The 19,472-nt window shown below is 40.9% G+C and overlaps 1 protein-coding gene across 1 annotated transcript in view; it reads left to right on the forward strand.

The window, feature by feature from the left end:
- Positions 1–19,472, forward strand: part of Ube3d (ubiquitin protein ligase E3D) — a 134,609-nt gene that overhangs the window by 30,028 nt on the left and 85,109 nt on the right. The window contains exons 6-8 of the mRNA XM_075967734.1: positions 3,107–3,176; positions 5,597–5,705; positions 8,404–8,567. Coding sequence (XP_075823849.1) covers positions 3,107–3,176; positions 5,597–5,705; positions 8,404–8,567 — 343 coding nt within the window. The remainder of the gene's footprint in view (positions 1–3,106; positions 3,177–5,596; positions 5,706–8,403; positions 8,568–19,472) is intronic.

Below are 19,472 nucleotides of genomic sequence, written 5' to 3' on the forward strand. Positions count from 1 at the left end.
GGTGACCTCCAAGTGACATCAAAGTAGCCACACAAAGTGCTGCCGAGATAACCCATCACCCGACAGTACTGCATCCAGCAGAAATCTTGCTTAAAAATTAAAGAGAGAGTACTGTTTCTTGTTAACTACATAAAAATAAAGTGTTGTAAACAGACCTGCTCTACAGAAAATCCCAATAGGAGTTCTTCAGGCTGAAGTGCAAGATGCCAGGACAGTGTCTGGAAACACACAGACAGAAAAAGAGTGTGGGAAAGATTGGTATATGGGGGAATTACCACAGGAGCGAAGTCAGGACAGAATTCCAGGCATCACCCCCTGCAAGGTGTCAGTTCTCATACAGACAGAAATGAAGACTACACAGAGCAGAGAATTGTCTCCCCATAACGCCGAGCTTCTGAAGGCTGCACCCTCCCAGCAAGGAGGGCAGGAGAGCTGGAATGACAAGTAGGTGCCAGTCCTTGCCACTGGGGGACCTTCAGCTGTTTAACTGAGCATAGTCTACCTAGGACTAGGCATGCCACTAGATACTGTTGAAGTCAGATGTCTTTCACCTGTGGAAGGAAACCTTTCATTCTCAAATTCTTACATGTAAAATTTCAAATACAATGCTGTTGCACAAACAAAGCTAACTAGGCACACGTGTTAACTAGACAACCCCCGCCCCGCCGCCGCCCATCATGGTTTTCCAAATGTGAGCAAAATACCCACAAAGAACTTAAAGGGACAGAATTTATTTTGCCTCTGGTTTTAGACCACTTGAATCTGGACCTGTAGAGAGATAGCGTCATCATAGTGGGTTTGCGTGGTAGAGGCTGCTCAGCCCATAGCCAATAGTGGGGCTTGGGGCTGCGATAGAACACAGACACACACCTCAGGACCATCCTGTGAACCTACTCCCTCTAGCTAGGGCCCACCTCCTAGGCTCCTCATAATTTCTCAAAATAGCTGGGCCTCTGGCCTTCAACAGTGAGCCTGTGGGGACATTTCTTATTCATCAGAACTTTGCCAGGATCTAACTGTAGAAACAGACTTCTTATTGGAATTGTACCGACATATATAAGCTGTAAAACATGCTTGGTATATCTAACAGTGTAAAAGACAGATCCGAAGATGGCTGCACACAAGAATGAATGAAACGGTATGTGTGTTTGGAAACGCTCCGTGATAGAATCTCTGTGACCGTACTGTGATTGAAGCCAGCAGTTTGGAAAGCTGTTGATAGCAGACCCGATACAAGTTAAATCAAGAATTAATAAACAGAGGAAAGATGAGAAGGATCTTTAACCCTGCACACTGAAGCAGAAAGTAGTGTGTGGAGTATAGACAGAGCTGTAGACTGAGGCAATCTACTGTGTGTTTAATTGTACATCTTTGTGGAAAGAGGGAAAAGCTGCAGCATAGGCTGTGTTCGAACAAAGAGTCGCTGAGAAATCTATGAACTGATGCAGAGCTATCTACAGATTCAAGAGGCACAGTGAATTCCCATTTGGTGAGGCCCAAGTAAGATAAATAAAAGAAATCTGTATCTTGGTGCATCAAAGTAATGGCTGCAGAATGAAAAGCAAAGAAAAAAATCTTAAAAGCAACCAAGGGAAAAAATGACAGCTCACCTTCAAAGCAGCAGCAGTAATGGAAATTTGAAGAGAGCGGATGGCATTGTCACTGTGCACAAAGAAATAACTGTTAACCCCAGGACTTTGTAGTAACTGAAGTCTCCTCAACAAAGAAACAAACAGGCCAGGGTAGTACACCGCTAGCTGTTTCCTACGAAGAGAAATTCCACCTGTACCCAGATAGAAAAAAGTGACCCCGGAAAGTTCAGTGAAGATTGATAGAGCGGGTGGTTGGATGTGGACAACAGCCAATGAATCCCCACCGCGTAAACCAGCACAGGCATTCCGGAGTTAATAATTACCACCAGCTGGGACATAAAGAGTCACTGTGTGACATTAAATGATTCGCCTCCATACGCGATGATAAGACTTCAGAATAGTAAGGTGGAATTGACAGAAATGAAAGGAAACATATTTTCATGCTTTTAGATACATAATGTATAATTACCATTATATGCTTTTTATTGATTTTATATTTTTTACCTTTTTCTGTGTCTTACATCAAGCAATTGAATTTTTTAAAAAAATTGTTTTGATTTTATTATAAATGGACAACATTGTTTTTAAGAAAATACTATTCTAAATTACTTCTGGTTTTTATTTTTAAAATTTAAAATATGCAAGAAATTCTATTGCCTAAATAACAATTTTCTTCAGCTTTTACATATTTTAATTTGTTTTGAATATTTTTATATTAGTATCATCGTCTTTGTAGTCTGGTGCATATTTTGCAAGTTTTCTTGGTGATGTTCAACTATACATACAGTTTTGAGGCTTTTGCCAGGAAACCGCTCAGCAGTCTCCATTTTCAGTTCTGGTAGTGATGCGAGCAAACCTGCCCACTTCTTGCGAGGATGCACCATGCTGCACCTGCCCTCGAAAAGTATTTTGTTTGATGGTAAAAAAGAACACTTCATTTTGTTCTGCGTTTCCCTTGTTACTAATGAGATGAAACTTTTACCTGGATTTTTAAGCCATCCTAGATGGTTATATTTATATTATTTTTTTAATCAGATGTCTAGTCTGCTGTTTAATTGTTTTCATAGTTAATAAGATAAGCAGAAAGTCAGATTTGGTGAGGCCTATGCGTGAATATAGTCAGTGAGATTCCAGGTAGATAATGGTGTCATGGTTACAGCTCTGCGCTTTGGGGTACCTGACTAACAAGCCTTCCTCAGCAACTCTGATTTGTAGGTACTCTATCGAACTGAGGAAGCAAAGGTCTTCATTTGGGGACTGTGAGATCCCAACTTCCATGTGTAAGGTCTTCTTATTGGTGTGATCCCACCTGACCTGAAGCCTTGGTGTTATCTTTTTACCAAAGAAGGAGTGCCTTTCCCTTGAACCTGAGTATTTTTGGAAATTGTTACTGAGATCCAATTTTATGAGTAGTTAAACAAAATAGCTTGGAAGGTCATAATTCAGGGCCGGCATGTCTGTGATATCAGTGTATTGGGAAGATTTTTTTAAATTTTCTTCTTCTTTGTTTCCAGAAACAACTAAGTTTTACATGACCGAGATAATTATCCAGCCATCTGAGGGGAGTTTTCCTAACATACCAAGGTACAAATAACGAATCAAGTTATTGTATAATTTGAAATATGGAAAAAGACAGGTACAATGATTGAGAATGCATCTCTTCGTAGCTCTATTTGAAAAGGGATTTTTCTATTTAAAGTCCCTGTGAGTGGCTGGCTATTAGATGAAGCAAATCACACATATACACAATTTGAAGACCTATTTCTTGCTTAGGTGGTGCTATAGACAAATGTGTTTCTGTTAATCTAATTGGGGCAGGTTTGATCTTATATTTCATCATAGGCTTTTGAATATTAGTCCTGGCTTTAATACTGATTTGTTTAAAACTGGAAACAGAGAGCAGTTTCATGGGCACCTACTTTTTAAGACGGTTACTTAGCCTTTAAAGTATCAGTATTTTCTTTTACTCCTTTTGTTCACAAGCGCAGGTGACCTGTATTGTGCTGATTAGTTTTGGCACACCCTAGAGACGCACGGGAAAAGGGGACATCAATTGAGGAACTGCCTCCATCAGATTAACCTGTGGGCATGTCTGTGAACATTTTCCTGACTGATGATTGCTGTGGCACTGCCCAGTGCCACCTGTGGGCAGGAGGTCATAGATTATAGAGGGAGACTGAGCAGGCCATGGGAAACAAGCCAGTAAGCAGCGTTTCTCCATGGCCTCTGCTTCAGTTCCTGACTCGAGTTCCTGCCGTGCTTTCCTTTGATGGTGGTAATGGTTAGATTTATGTCAACTTAACACAGCTATAATCATCAGAGAGGAGGGTGCTTTGATTGAGAAAATGCCTCTATAATACTGGACTGTAGGCAATCATGTAGGGCATTTTGTTAATTAGTGATCGATGGAGGAGGACCTCCCCTATTGTGTGTGTGTGGTACCACCCCTGAACTGGTGATCCTGGATTCTATAAGAAATCAGGCTGACTTAGGCCATATGTTACAGTTGTGTAGCCTGGTCTTCTTGTGGAACTCCTAACAGTAGAAGTGGGACTGTCTTTGACTCTGTTACCTGCTTTTGGAACTCTTTCTTCTTACTGGGTTGCCTCGTCCAGCCTTAAGAGGAGAGGAGGTGCCTAGTCTTTTTGCAACTTGATAAACCATGGCTGGGGAATATACATGGGAGGCCAGCCCTTTTCTGAAGAGAAAGGGAGACGAGTTGGTAGAGGAGGGGGGGTTATAAGGGTGAGCTTGGGTGGAAGGAGTGGAGGGAGGGGAAAATGTGATTGACTGGGAGAATAATTAATTAATTAATTTTTAAAAAAGAAAAAGAAATCAGGCTAAGCAAGCCACAGAAAGCAAGCCAGTAAGTAGGCAGCACCCCTCCATGGCTTTTGCATCAGCTCCTGCCTCTAGGTTCCTACCCTGTTTGAGTTCTTGTCTTGACTTCTTTGATGATGAACAGTGATGTGGAAGTGTTCACCAAGTAAACCTTTTTCTCCACGTTGCTTTGGTTACAGTGTTTTATCAGAACAATGGGAACTCTAAGTAGGACGATGACAGACTGTAAAGTGGACGCTAAAGAAACCCTTTTTTTCACTCAAGTTGGTTTTCGGCCTTGGTGTTTATCACAGCAACAGAAAACAAATTAACACGTGTTAATTATTGATACTCCAAAGTTATGACATCCTGACTGTGAACTTGAGTTTTATCCTCATATGCATGCTTTGATTCTGTACCTTGGAACTATCTCTTAAGGCAGTGTAGGTGGAAAAGACTCTCACTGATACTGCCTTTGGGAGGAAATTCCTTGCCTTCTTGGCTATTTCCTGTCTGATGTGCTCTAGCCTGTGAAGCTGAGTTGTTGCTGCTTTTCAATGCAGCACATAGGTGCGTATGAGTGACTTGTCTCGTTGCTCTGACAAAATACCCAACAAAAGCGCCTTAGGAAGAGGTTCCTTTGGCCCACAGTTCAAGAGCACAATGATTAATGGTCGAGAGGTAATGGAGGCAGGACCTTGAGGCGGTTGGTGACGCTGTTCGGGAAGCAGAGAATGACAAATTCTGGTGCTCAGCTTTCTTTCGCCTTCTTCTTCAGTCCTTGGAGCATGGAACAGTGCCATCCAAAGTAAAGATTGGTCTTTCCGTCTTAATTATCCTCATAATTATTCTATAATCCGTTGTAGACATGGCCAGAAGTTTGTCTCCTAGGTGATGTTGCATCTTGTCAAGTTGTTGGTCAATAGGAATTTGTCACAGGGAAATAATTATCTTTTGGATGGAAAATATATTAATGATAATGATAGCAAGATCAATTTTAAGAAGAATGGAGCAAATACAAATGCATTCTAATTTTCCCAACCGCACATTAGTAAAGACTCTAAAGAAACGGATGGTGCTCAGGAAAGCCTGGCACAAGCGTCTAGGTGCCCATGAATCCTGACTTCCCTTGTTACTAAGAATTATGAGAGGTACACAGTGACAATTGCTTTCTGTTCCAACAGGTCTCAGTTTGTTCAGAGTGTTCTTGCCCAGTGCCTGGTGGAACTCTCCTCTGCTAGAAGCACTTTTAGATTCACGATTCAAGGTCAGGATGGCAAAGTATACATCTTGGTAAGGAAATTTTTCATCCACTTTTTTATGGCCTTGTAATCCAGGGCCTCAGAAATGTTTTAGTTTTCATCATTCTGTTTTCTTGCCTCTCAAGTCTAGATACTAGAATTTGACCATAAATTGAACCTTTAATATCAGTTAGTCCATTAGTCAAGCTTATTTCATTTAATAACACATGACCGGGTACCTCTGTATCCTGGGTTTCTGAGGATGTAGATAGAAGGAAAACTCAATTTTTGTTCTTTAAAACCTCATACCTAAAATGATGCTTTTTGCTCTTGGTAATGGCCCTTCTGGACAGTGTCACATGGCTCTGCATCATTCTCCTCTTTTTGTATTTGTTACTTTTAGCATTCAAATATGACACTCCTGTTTCTGACTGCCTCTGATGGCTTGGTATTTGAGAAATAGCAAGTTTGGAGAAGAAGCTGGCATTGATGGATCTATAACCTCTGTGTGCTGCAGAGGCCAGTATCATCCCACCTTGGTTTAGAATGATGCTCTGCACAAGTAAATTTTGTTCATTTGTTTGGAAGCCTGAACAACCTGGACCATACTCTTCTCTGTGTCTGGTTTCTTCAACTAGTTAATCCATACAGAGCGCTTCTTATTTGAAAAGCACTTCTCTGGGAGTTCAAGGTCTTTAGGAAACTCACAGAGTAATATGTGATAGCACTGTCATTGTTTGAAATCAGTATTAGTTTTCTTGGTGTGTGCATGTAAGTGTGAGTACACACACATGTTTTTAGGTCAGGGGTCCATGTATAGTGTCTTTTTTTTTTTTTTTAGATGGTCTCTCACGAAACCTGAAGCTCATCCAGTGAGCCTCAGGGATCCACCTGTCTCTGCCCACTAGTACAGAGATTACAGCCACATGCTGCCAGTCCCAGGTTTTTACATGGTCTCTGGAGATTGAACTTGGGTCCTCCTTCTTGCATGTCAAGCACTTTATTACTTGAACCGTGGTCCTAGCCCTAGTTTTTGTGTATTGAAAGAATTTCTTGTAACACGAGGGCCTGCTTGTTGGGGTTGCTGTCCTGCCCAGTTCCCACAGCTGGTAAATCCCAAAGAAAATCACACAGAGGTCTACATAAGTTATAAACTGATTGACCCATTAGCTCAAGCTTCTTATACACTCATATTAACCCATTATTCTTATCTATGTTAACCACATGGCTCAGTACCTTTTCTGTGGGACAGGTCACCTCTTCCTTCTTCAGTGTCTGGACAGGACTGGGGAGGAATGGGCTTCCTGCTTCCCAGAATTCTCCTGTTCTCATTGACCCACCTCTACTTCCTATCTGGTTGTTCCACTTATACTTCCTGCCTAGCTACTGGCCAATCAGCGTTTATTTAAAATATAATTGACAGAATACAGAATTGTTCTACACTGGTTTCTAGTTGAAAATCATCTATTAATTTTCTTAACATTTAAATTTTGCTTTTCTGACTTTCTATGATACGCTTTCAAAATATATTCAGACACTAGGAAGAACCTAAAGTGCTGCTTCCCATGTCCTATCTGCTTCCCAAACCTAGTTATGTCATGCTTTCCAGAGGCAATCATAACGGTTTGATATGTATAATATCAAATATGTATAATAATATGTGTAGTAACATGTATTTTCTATCCATATACAACTATTCCCAAGAATTCTTACGGGTACTTGAGTTTTTAATGAAAAACAAAGCAGGGTTACATTATTAGCTTTTCAGTTTCATATAACAGAGAGGATTGTTTCTTATAATTGTAGGATGAATTCTATTCTTTAATGACTAGAATTCTACTATATGGCTACTAAAGAAAATAATCATTGCACATGTGTTTGATACTTATTTAGGAATGGACTTTATAACTTGATTCAGCATTAGAAAATGTGTATTTTAAGATCAGATAACTATCACCATACATAAAAGTTGCACTAATTTATCTCTTTTAGCGGACATTCTTGTACCCCACACATCCTATTGACCAGGCTGGTGCACCCATTCATAGCTGCCGACTATGGAATGCCTATGGCTCACAGTTGCCCCTTCGGTAGAGATTGCCCTTGTATGACATGCTTTGCCTTGCCCAGGGAGTTCTACTGCTCTTAGTGCTTTGCTCTGTCTCTTAAGTATAGTGCAAACACATAAATTTACCTACTGTCCTGCTAGTTACCTAGACATTTTTATTGTTCTTCTCATGCCTGCATTCTCTTGCTATTCTTTGCCTGTCTCTTATATTGCTGGACCCCTCACTGATGTCTGGGATTAATTATAGCATTGTCATTTATATAGTTAATGGTTTTTCCTAATCAAGTTTTGTTGTTGTTGTTTTGTTTTGTTTTATTTGGACAGGGTTTTTCTGCATAGCCCTGGATGTTGTGGAACTCACTCTATAGACCAGGCTGGCCATGAACTCACAGAGATCCGCGTGCCTCTGCCTCCTGAGTGCTGGGATTAAAGGTGTCTGCCACCACTGCCTGGCTCCTAATCAGTTTTTTAAAAGCTTATATGGCTGCTCTCCCAAATGCTCTACTGTTTATATAAAAACAAACAAACAACAACAAAATGTAGCAACAATAAAATAATGTCTAGCCTACTGTATATGTAATTATGTTTTTCTGTTACTTTTTGTGGGTTTCTGTAATGGCGATATACAATATAGATAAAGTAGCAATATTTTCCTCTGTGGACTTCTCTTCCCATACTTTAGCTCTGGATTTTAAACTCAGACAGTTTGGTGATGGAACCTCTGAGAAGTTCCAGGTGTGTCAGGAAGTTCCCACTGTTGGAAAATACATTGGAAGCTGACTCTCGCTCTGCCTGGAACGCCATCAAAGTCCTCTATCAGCCCTGCATCCGAAGCAGGAATGAAGAGTAAGTTGTGCTTTTGTTTTTCTCCTGTTCCACGTTGCATTTTAGCTGTGATCGCCATGTTGGCACTAAGAAACCAATGAGTTAGATGCTCCTTGCTGCTGCTGGGAGTCTCACTGCTAAATATAATGCTTTGCAAGTAGACAGAGTTATTACAGATAATTCCTCTACCAATATGCAGAGACCTTTCTTTTCCTGAACGTAGTTAGCCCTTTTATTATAATTTCAGCTGTCTGTACAGATGGCTGCTATGCTAAGGCAGGCTTCCTTAGCTCAGCACTGCCTAGAGCTGTTTGTGGGCTTTCAGGGTACAGCGGTGAGTGAACAGTCCCCACCTCTGGGTTTGCTTTGTAGCATGTGGAAGCAGACAAGAAATAAAACAACAAAAACATTAAAGGATTTCTATGACTGCTGTGTACCCCGTACACTTCTGAGCCCACCTGAGCATCCAGCTCACTTAAGGCGAAAATGGCTTTGTGAAGTAGGTGCTACCTTGACCCCAGTTTTAAGGATCAGAATTCTAGGATGTAGTGGATGAAGGTACAGAGAAGTGGAAGCGGATGAGGTAAGTGGTACTTAGGACGTTGCAGCTCTGTACTGAGAAGCAGGAGGTTCTTCTTAATGTGGTGGCAAATGGAAACTCAGAGGGAGTGAGGAAGCGACACGGTAGGACCTGTCTGGTGAACAACAGTCCGCAAAGAGGAGACATCAAGTATTTTACTTGGTCAGTTGGAAGTTTATACTTGTTCCCTGCTCTCAGATGAGGCTGATGAAATGTGTGATAAGAACATAAAGATCCCAGTGTTTTCTCTGGGTAGTAAATAAGACTGTTTTTAAAATTAGTTCTAGAAACAGGTCCCAGTGCCATTATCAATGGCTTCTCAGTCCACCCCCATTGGCAGCCACATTCAGAGAGCCTGGTTTGATCACATGCTCATTCAGTCCCGGTCCAGCTGGATTTGGTGAGCTCCCATTAGATCAGGCACACTGTCTCGGTGGGTGGACCAACCCCTCATGGTCCTGACTTCCTTGCTCATCTTCTCCCTCCTTCTGCTCTTCATCTGGACCTTGGGAGCTCAGTCCATTGCTCTGATGAGGGTCTCTGTCTCTATCTCCATCCGTTGCCAGACAAAGATTCTATGGTGATATTTGAGAAAGTCATCAGTGTGATAGTGGGGCAAGACCACTAGGACCTGTTTCTACTGCATGTACTGGCTTTTTGGGATCCTAGTCTATTTGGATGCACACCTTCCTAAGTCTTGATGGAGTGGTGAGGGCCTTGGACTTCCCACAGGGCAGGGTACCCTGCCCTCTCTTAAGGAGGGAGGAGGAGGGAGGAGGGTGAGTGAAGGAGCGGGAGGAGAATGGGAGGAGAGGAGGAAGTGTAAATTTTTGAATGGAAAAAAAAATTTCTATAAAAAAAAACCAAAAAAATAAAATTAGTTCTATTTTTAAAAAAGGTAGAAATAAACTGAAAATTGAGTGTGTGTAAACCATGAAAGTCATGTCCTCTCCGTGAGCAAAGTGGGTTGTGTAATCAGTTCTCATCTGTATTCATTTTGCGTGGACATGATTTGAGTGATATGCATATGTTTTTCACACTTAGCAGAAATAGAACCCTTTCATTGGAGGCTCTTCAATGTTACTGTATGGTATTGTATAAAACAGATAATTTAACCATTTTTTTATGCATGGATGTTTGTATTGCTTTTTGCTATTGTAATTAATGTAGAATTAAATACTGTCACATAGTCGTTTGCTGATTATGTGTACTTTGTTTTAATAAGAGGGGTCTGAAGAGGTGTAGCTGTTGACTTGAGAAGTATGTACATTAAGAACCTTTGGTGGATAATCTCAAATCATTTTTGACACGGTAAACTTGTACTGTGACCTGGAGTTTCCTTTTTTGCCCATTTCCCTAGTTTTATCAGGACTGACATTTCGGTTTTGCCCACATGATGCTATATAAACAGTAAAGATTCAGTTGTTTGTCCTTATATATTATTCAGACATGTTCAAGAACAAGAATGTGCTTCTGTGTTTTATGCTTTGAGGCTCTGGGGTGGCTAATATATGGTCAGCTTTTAGGCTGCTCCTTGCCTATGTTCTCTGTTGACGTGTGTATGTACCAGTATATATTTAGATTTATGTAGTCACTTATTAAAAATCCCTTTTATTTGTGGTTTTTGAAAGAAAATCTTGAGAAAGATGTTTTAAATATCAATCAGTATGATTATAGAAATCATTTTTTTTGTGGTTCTAATGTCAAGTTTTGCATTTTATGATTGAAATGTTTGTAACTAAATGCATGTTTATGGTGTGGCCAATTTACCTGGTGTCATATTTCAATAGGAGGGTTTTTCTTTTCCTTTGATGCTAATTTTGTTCCTAGTGGTCTCATGTTGATACTGCTATATTCTATTGCATTTCTTTATTGTTACCTGTCCTGTATCATTTTATCTTAAATGTATGTTTCATTAATTTATACTTTGGAAACGACTTGTAGCTGTATGCTTCAAAGCTTCAATGAGAGTGAAGGCAGCTTCGTTTTATTTTGTTTGTTTGCCATGAATGAGTGTGAGTGTGTGGTGCCATGGCAGGGCAGCATGTGGGGAGCTGGTGTTTCCCTCCTTGTTTTGAGGCAAACTCTCTCTAGTTTCTGTGGTTGTGCTGGCCAGGGAGCTATTGGCTGAGTCTCTTCTCTCCACTTCCCCTATCACTAAAGGAAGGCTGGGGCTACAGATATGTCTGTAATCCCACACTGTACCGTTTGTTTTCCCATGTGTTCCCAGGACCCGTCTCAAGCTGTTACCCACCGAGCTGTCTCCTTAGTGCAGTTCTCCCTGTTTCAGTGGTGGGCTTACATTTAATTTTATTGTGATTATTCACATATTTGGGCATAGTCCACCATCTTTTAGTTAGCTGCCTCTTCTCTGTGTCATTACTAGTTAGTCTTCTGATTATTTGAGATGGTTTTCATGGTTAACCTAAAATTTTTAATGTTTAAGCTTAAAATATTTTTAACGTATTTTAAGCTGAAATAGCATATTTAAGCTTAAGTAGCGTTTGTGCTCTTCAGTGAAGTAGAGTTTCATGGCTCTTTTCTTGTTCCTTTTTCAGCTACTCCTTTTGCTGTGCTGAATTCTGATGATTAGGATCCCATTTCTTCACCTGTCCAGTCCAAGTTTGCCCCCTTATTGCCTCTTGTGCATTAGACCCATTAACATATATATATATATATATATATATTTGTATATTTCTATAGAAATTAGAAAGTTTTGATGTTTCATAAATCTTCAGAAATATTATTATGCTGCACATTTTTTGCAACTTGTTTTTTGTTCAGTATCCCTTGTTTTTTTTTTTACTTAATAAGGCATAGTTTTTGTTTTCTTTTCTTTTTAATTTTTAAAATTTATTTTTATTTATATGTATGGTGTTTGAATGTAGGTGCATCATGTGTGTCTCTGTGCCCAAGGAGGCCAGAAGAGGCGGTCAGGTCCTGCCCACTTTGCTTGGGAAAGAGTTCAAAGCAGTGTTTTTGTACAGTGAGATGGTATTCCTTTGTTTGGTAATTGTAGTTCCTCAGCTGGTGACTGTAGATTCTTGGTACCATAGCCCACCTTCATGGAATAGAGAAGGAAAATTAGGAAGGACAGGCCAGTAAAGATGCCATATGTATACCTTGCTGTTTTCGTTTTGTTTCGTTTGTGTTTTGGACAGGGTCTCCCATAACCAAGGCTGACTTGGAGCTCACATTCTTGCTTATACCTTCTGAATGCTAAGGTTAGAGTAGGCACCAGCACCTCACCCAACCCATTTTTTCATTCAATAACTTTTGAATATTAAAAATGATTAAGTTACATTGATAAATTGCATATTCATTATATGAAGGATCTTTACACTCTTATGGAACACTACAAGAATTTAGTAAACTGGAGCTGTTATTTTATACGTTCTTTGTTTTAATCTTTGTATGTATGCGTGTGAGAGCGCATGCTGTGTCTCATGTGTGGAAGTCAGAGGCTTGCCTTGGATGTCCTCACCGTACCATACCCTTGTTCTGAGGCGGGGTCTCCGGTTGGGTTGCCACTGCATATGCTAGGCCGTCTGGCCAGCGAGCTTCTGGTAGTCTCCTGACCCCTTCTCTCATCGGGCACTAAGACTGTAGCTGAGTGCTACCATGTCCGTTTTTTTCTGGATGGGGATCTGAGCTCAGGTCTGCACCCTTGTGCAGTAGACACTTTGCTCACTGAGCCACTCCCGAGCCCCAGTTCACTCATTCTTAACAAATATTTGCAGCATGGAAATTCGCTGACTAGAGTCAGATGTGTTTTGCTCTGTTTGATTAGAAAAGAAAAACGGTGCTTTTGTATAACTAAGGGGACAGTTCTAACAAGGGTGACAGTTCATGTAAATGACTCTGATTACAACCTTGTCTGTTGTAGGAAGTAATGTTTATTGCGCTTTTCTTCCTCCTTTTCGACCCTGAAGGTGGATGGGAATCTTGTGAGTTGGGTAGCGTGCTCTGAGTGGTTTGCTTTTTTTGTCTTCTAAGCGCTTTCGAGCCTTCCTTTGGGGGGCATAACTGAGCAAACTGTAGATGCGTTGGCATATTCTTGACACATGGGTGGTACATTAACTATTTTAGTCCCGTGGGCTAGAGGTTTTTTTCTAGTGAGAGTGTGGATGGCCAGATGGTAGTCTAAAAGAGGAAAACAGCAAATGTAACTATGGTTTTATTTCCTTGAGCACTCACAAAAAGAAAAAAAAAGCTGGCATGTAATATTTTTAGAATGTTCGTTCTTTCTAGCAACATCACTCACCATTTTGAAGAATTTTCTTTTCATGCCTCCCTTGCTTCAACCAGCATTTTCATACGTGGGTGAGCACCAATTTTTTTGTTTATTTGTTTTGTTTTATTTTTTGTTCCTACTGGCCCATGTTTTGTACTGGCAGAATAATGTATTTTAAGTCTTACGGTATTTAATTTGTATTTCAGAGCTTAGATTCTATATATTAACTTTCTAACTTTGGACATAACTTCTATAGTTTGATCCTACCACTTTCTTAAACTACCCACAGCTTCATATTCACTAGACAGGGATAACTTTACCCACAGTGGATGGATATCTGGCAGTGTCTGGAGGTGTGTTCACTTGTTCCAGCTTGGAAGGTTACATCTAGTAAATTGTTAAGAATTCTCTTAAATGTCCTGTAATAACAAAGAGAACCAGCTATAATAAATTTTCTGATCCCAAATATTAACATGCCAAAGATGAGAAATGTCTTGGAAATGTCTCTAGAAATCAGGTTACTTTTACCTTCTCTTTTTGCATGTGATAGCCCAGGTTTCTTGAAATTGTATTTAGATCAGCAAACAAACTCAGTTCTACTATGACATGGACCAAAATCTATGTGACATCACAGGCGAACTTTGTTTCACAGAGTAAATGGTGAACCATAACCAAATTTTTGTTGTTATTATACTTCTTTTGTGTAAGGAAATGGTTCTCGTAGTAACTTGCCCAGAAGTGTGATTGCAGGGACTTTGGCTCTTCTTTTTTTGAGTGGTCCCCATACTGCTTCTCAGAGGAGTCTAGCAGTTTACAGATTCACCATGCCCTCCTCCCTAGTCCCTCCCACTCCCCACCCCCATTTGGCCTTTTTTATTTGTCTGTTGACTTTCTTTATTTCTCTCCTTTTGGCACAACTGTTTTCATTTGGGTGTGAGTGTGTCTTTAAGGGGTGGGGGCTGCTTTAAAAGAAGTCAGCCCAAAGGATATGAGGAGAGATCTCATTGCAGTCTTGATGAGCATTGTCTGATGATCAGCGATGGTTCAAGTCTCACTGTTGCTGCTCTGATAAAACCGTGACCAAAAGCAACCCGGGGAAGAAAGGATTCATATCATCTTACGGATAATAGTCTGTCATCCAGGGAAGCCGAAGGCAGGAACCCAGAGGCAGGAACTGAAGCAGAGACCACGGAGGAATGCTGCTTAGTGGCTTGCTCCCAATGGCTTGCACAGCCTGCTTTTTTACACAACCCAAGACCAGATTTGGCACTACCCACAGTGAGCTGGTCCCTCTACAGCAGTCACTAATCAAGAAAATGCTCCACATTCGTGCTCACAGGCCAATCTGGTGGGTACATTTTTGCCTTCTCAGGTGACTCTAGTTTGTGTTGAGTTGACAAACCCTAACCAGCATAGTGACACTGAGCATCAAGTCATATGCTTTGGTCATTTCTGTGCCATCTTCAGAGAAGTACCTGTTCTAGTTTTTTTCTGGGTTGTTGGGTATTTTGGTTGAGTTGAAGCTGTACTCTGTATGTCCTGGTTATTAGTCTAGACTTAGGTATGTGACTTATGGCTTTTGTTCCTCTCACTTTTTAGAAGCCTGTTCATTCTGTTTATTGTGTCTTTTGATGAACAAAAATGCTTAAATTTGACCAGGTCCCATTGTCTGTTTTACCTTCATGTTGATGCCTGTGCTGGTAGTGTTTTGTGAGTGAAACCACACCCAGCTCTGCTTGTTTTTCTTCTGTGGACTGAGATGGTGAAGGTCAGCATTGACTCAAATACTGTGGAAAAATGCTGCGTTTTGGGCTAAGTTTAGAGGGATGCATTCTTTTGACTGATAAGAAAGATAGAGCAAACAGTGTTAATTTATGACAATTTTATATTCAGCAGGATACCCAAAAGCCTATTATTCAATAGTTGTATAACCCCATAAGCCACTGAGCACTAGCTAATTTGAATGCTGTGTGAATATGATGCTGTAGAAGCCGTGAGACTTAGAGACCGTCTATAGGTCTCCTTCTGCGTTCATGCAGAATCTGTAAGATGACATTGCTGGTACATTGTAGGAGACATTGACTTTGTAGAGCAGGGCAGACTCAGACTTCAGGTGTGAACAGCTACCTCTTACATTTCACATAGGAGGATACTGGGGACCAGAAATAAGTTCAGTTTGTCACTGCCAGCCAAGATTAGGGCTTCAAACCAAGTATTTCTTCCTTATGCCATATCTTCTCACCATGAAATTTTAGGAGATATAAAAATGGGCTCTAAGTGTGTATTTGATTTGAGAAAAGCTCCTCTACTAATTTAGAAGGTTGATGTCAGCATTCTCTTTGCTCCCCAAAATGAGCCATGTGTTGTCCTATGTCCAGTGCGTGTTTATATGGGGAATGTGTTACACTCGTAGCACAAAGTTCTGGGTCATAGGTTTATATCTGATATTTCAGATCAGAATGCAGTTGTAACAAATGCAGATTTTTTTTTTTTATGGAAGTCCGGTGTCTTCATTTCTTAGAACAGAAAACCATCGAATGGAAATTTTCTGTTCGGTGAAGTGGGTTCTGCATCTACTAGAAAACACAAGGACTTCCTTAGAATCATGTCCATACATTTGTCTGCTGTTCATGAATTTTCACCCACCCTTTCCCATGTAGAGGCAATTCCTTATTATCAAACACATTTGTCACCTATTTCATTTGTGATTAGGAAAATCCCTCTTTTGACTTGAATGTACAATAGCCTAACCTACAGCTTGTTTACTTGGAATTCCACATGGTCAGTGACTAATTTGAAATCACTAAGGAGCAGACTGGAAATAAGACCATGGCATATAATTGAAGTGGGTGTTGCCTCTAGAGATTCTCACTTTCTTAGAAAAGGCACATTGTGGGAAAAGTACAGTCATAGTCTGTGAGCGTGAAAAGGAGGAAGGGCAGTGTGTCTGTGACATTATTCCTTGACGGCTTCCTACCCACCAGGGACAATGCAGAGAGCAGAGTGTGGGGTTCGTTGGGGTTAAAGTTCTGTTGTCTCATGGCAGGGTCTGGTGTTACTAATGAGTGTTAGGAGCTGGAAAGGGATTGCTGCTTCTGATCACTTACTGAAACTTAGCTGGGGCTTAGGAGAAGGCTTTTAATTAGATGTCTGCAGTTTCTCATTTATTATTTTTGAAAACACCACAGATTGTTGATGGGAAGTGATCTCTTTTGAAAATACACCACATTCCAGTCCATTAATGGAATTTTCACAGTCGCTCAAATGTGTGTTTTCAGTTAGATTTTGTCTCCATTTTCTGTGAGTTTTGAAATTCTGTTTGGTAAAGAGATGAGCTGGCCACTGGTGTTGCAATGGCTGTAAAGAAAAGGGTGCAGAATCCATAGGGTCCAAAGTTTCACTTTGACTTTGTCATGAGAAACATGGCATGTCCCTGGCTGGCAAGGATTTCTTCTTGGACATTAGGGTCGAAAAGTAGCACCGTGGCTTCTATTATCAATAGCATTTGGGAATTTTTTTTTTTATTCAGACCGCTACAAGAACCCACCAAGTGCAGGCACATCCGTTGAAACTCCAATAAGTTGGGCATTTCATTTTTGACATTCCCCTTATTATTCCTGGTTGATCCTCTAATGTTCCCTGTGGAAGTATGTGCCCCTTTCAGAGACCAAGGTGGAGCTTCAGGCCCTAAGTCTCTGTCTGTATCATTGCCTCTGAGGGCCGTGCTCTGTAGCTGTCAGCCTCAGTCAGAACCTGATGTGCTGGAGAAGCATTGTCTCCCTGCTACAATCCAACCAGTCATCTCTAGTTCTTCAGGCAACCTTCTCGAGAAATAATGCCAAAGTCATAGGAACAGATCCATTTCCATCGTCCCTGCTGTCCCTCTATGTGAGTAACTCCAGTGAATAGGTTGTGTGGTCCCCTGACAGCTGAATGTACTCACGTTGATGTATGCCTCAGAAGTGAATATGGAAATAGTTTGTATTTTCTAGTCCTTTTTCTGTCAACATTAAGACTGTATGGCATAATATTCTTTTAGTGTGTGTGTGTGTCTATGTGTCTGTCTGTGTGCGGAGTGCAGTAGATGTGTGTCTATGTGTCTGTCTGTGGGGAGTGTGTGTGTCTATGTGTCTGTCTGTGTGGGGAATGTGTGTGTCTGTGTGGAGAGTGTGTATGTCTATGTGTCTGTCTGCGTGGGGAATGTGTGTGTCTGTGTGGAGAGTGTGTATGTCTATGTGTCTGTGTGGGGAGTGTGCGTGTCTATGTGTCTGTCTGTGTGGGGAGTGCAGTAGATGCTGTCAGATGTCTTCCCAATTGCCCTCTATCTAATGTGTGTTGATAGTTTTATGTCAACTTGACACACAGACTATAGGTCTCTGAAAGGAGGGAACCTAATTGAGAAAATGCCTCCATAAGATTTGACTCTAAGGCATTTTCTTATTAGTTATTGATGGGGGAGGGCCAAGCCCATAGTGAGTGATTTCACCCCTGAACTGGTGGTGGTCCTGGGTTCTATAAGAAAGCAGACTGAGAAGCCATTGATGGAGGCCCTGGGACTTGTTTTTATGGCATGTTTTGGCTTTTTGGGACCCTAGTCTATATGGATGCACAGCTCCCTAGGCCTGGATGTAGGGGGGAGTGCCTTGGACTTCCCACAGGGCAGGGTTCCCTGCCCTCTCTCAAGCAGGGAGGGAGAGGAAGGAGGGGGTGTGGGGGAGCGGGAGGGGATTGGGAGGAGGGAAGGAAGTGTAAATATTTGAATGGGAAATAAAAAAATAAAATAAAACAAAACAAAAAAGAAAGAAAGAAAGCAGACTATGGGGAACGAGTTAGTAAGCAGCATTCCTTCATGGCTTCTGCATTAGCTTCTGTTTCCAGGATTCTTCCTTGTTTAAGTTTCTGTCCTAACTTCTTTCAGTGATGAGCAGTGCTGTGGAAGTGTAAACCGAATAAACCCTTTCCTCTCTAACTTCCTTTTGGGTCATGGTGTTTCATTATAGCAATAGGAACCCTAACTAAGACTCTTACTGTTGAGATAAGGTCTCCAACTGAACCTGGAGCTCAGCAATTGCCTAGGTGTCTGACCAGCAAGTCTGTCTTCCCTCCTCCCTCACTTCCAGTTCTGGGATTGAAAATGTGCTGTGCCTCATCTGACTATGTACATGGGTGTTGGGGATCTGAACTCAGGTCCTCAGACTTGGGTACCAGCACTTGACCAACTGAGCTTTCTCTTTAGCCAACTACACTATAATATTCTTTTGCAGTTTGTTTTTCTACACAGCATTATGTATTCTCATTACATTAAATGTATTTTTCAAAACTCCTAATAATATTCCATAATTTAGATATTTTGTAATTTAGATATTTAAATTTTTCTTGGGTATTAACTGTTGTTCAGTAAAAAACCCTTGTGTATACCTCTGTTCATGTCTGTAAGGCTTTCTCTAAAGTGAATGGAGGGGCTAGAGAGATGGCTCAATGTTTTAGAGCACTGTCTGCTTTTCTAGAGGACTGAGTTCAATTCCTAGCACCCAGATGGTGGCTCACAACCTTATATAACTCTAGCTCTAGGGGCTTTGATGCCCTCTCCTGGCCTCCATGGGCACTAGGCATGCATATGGTACACAGACATACATAGAGACAAAAACCAATCTAATAAAGTAGATTGAAAGAAGTGGAGCGGCTGCTCTTGGGGCATGTTGTTGTAACAAATATTAAAATAATCTTTTTATGTGAAGTGCTTTGGATTTACGGAAGAGTTACTATGATAGTACAGTTGGCTCTGTAAACCCCTCACCCTACTTCCGTTTCCCTTGAAGTCTCAGCTTCGGTTACCATGGCACCTTTTTCAACACCGGTGCCATAGTATTGGTGTATTGCAGTTCATGAGTCCCACATAGCATTTGGGTTTCACCAAATCTCCAGTGAAGTAGAGACTCATGCACTTTTGTGTTATGTCATCTACTCTTTTTTAAAATTATAATAAGCTATTATCCTGTTAATCTTATTCTTCCTCACTTATTTTTGTCACTCAAATGGTTTAACCTTTGGCCATTGTTCTAGGCTGGCTTACATGTCCTTTTGATGTGTCTCATACTTGTTATTTTGAAGA

The sequence above is a fragment of the Microtus pennsylvanicus genome, chromosome 3, assembly GCF_037038515.1.
Source record: "Microtus pennsylvanicus isolate mMicPen1 chromosome 3, mMicPen1.hap1, whole genome shotgun sequence".
Classification (NCBI taxonomy): Eukaryota; Metazoa; Chordata; class Mammalia; order Rodentia; family Cricetidae; genus Microtus; species Microtus pennsylvanicus.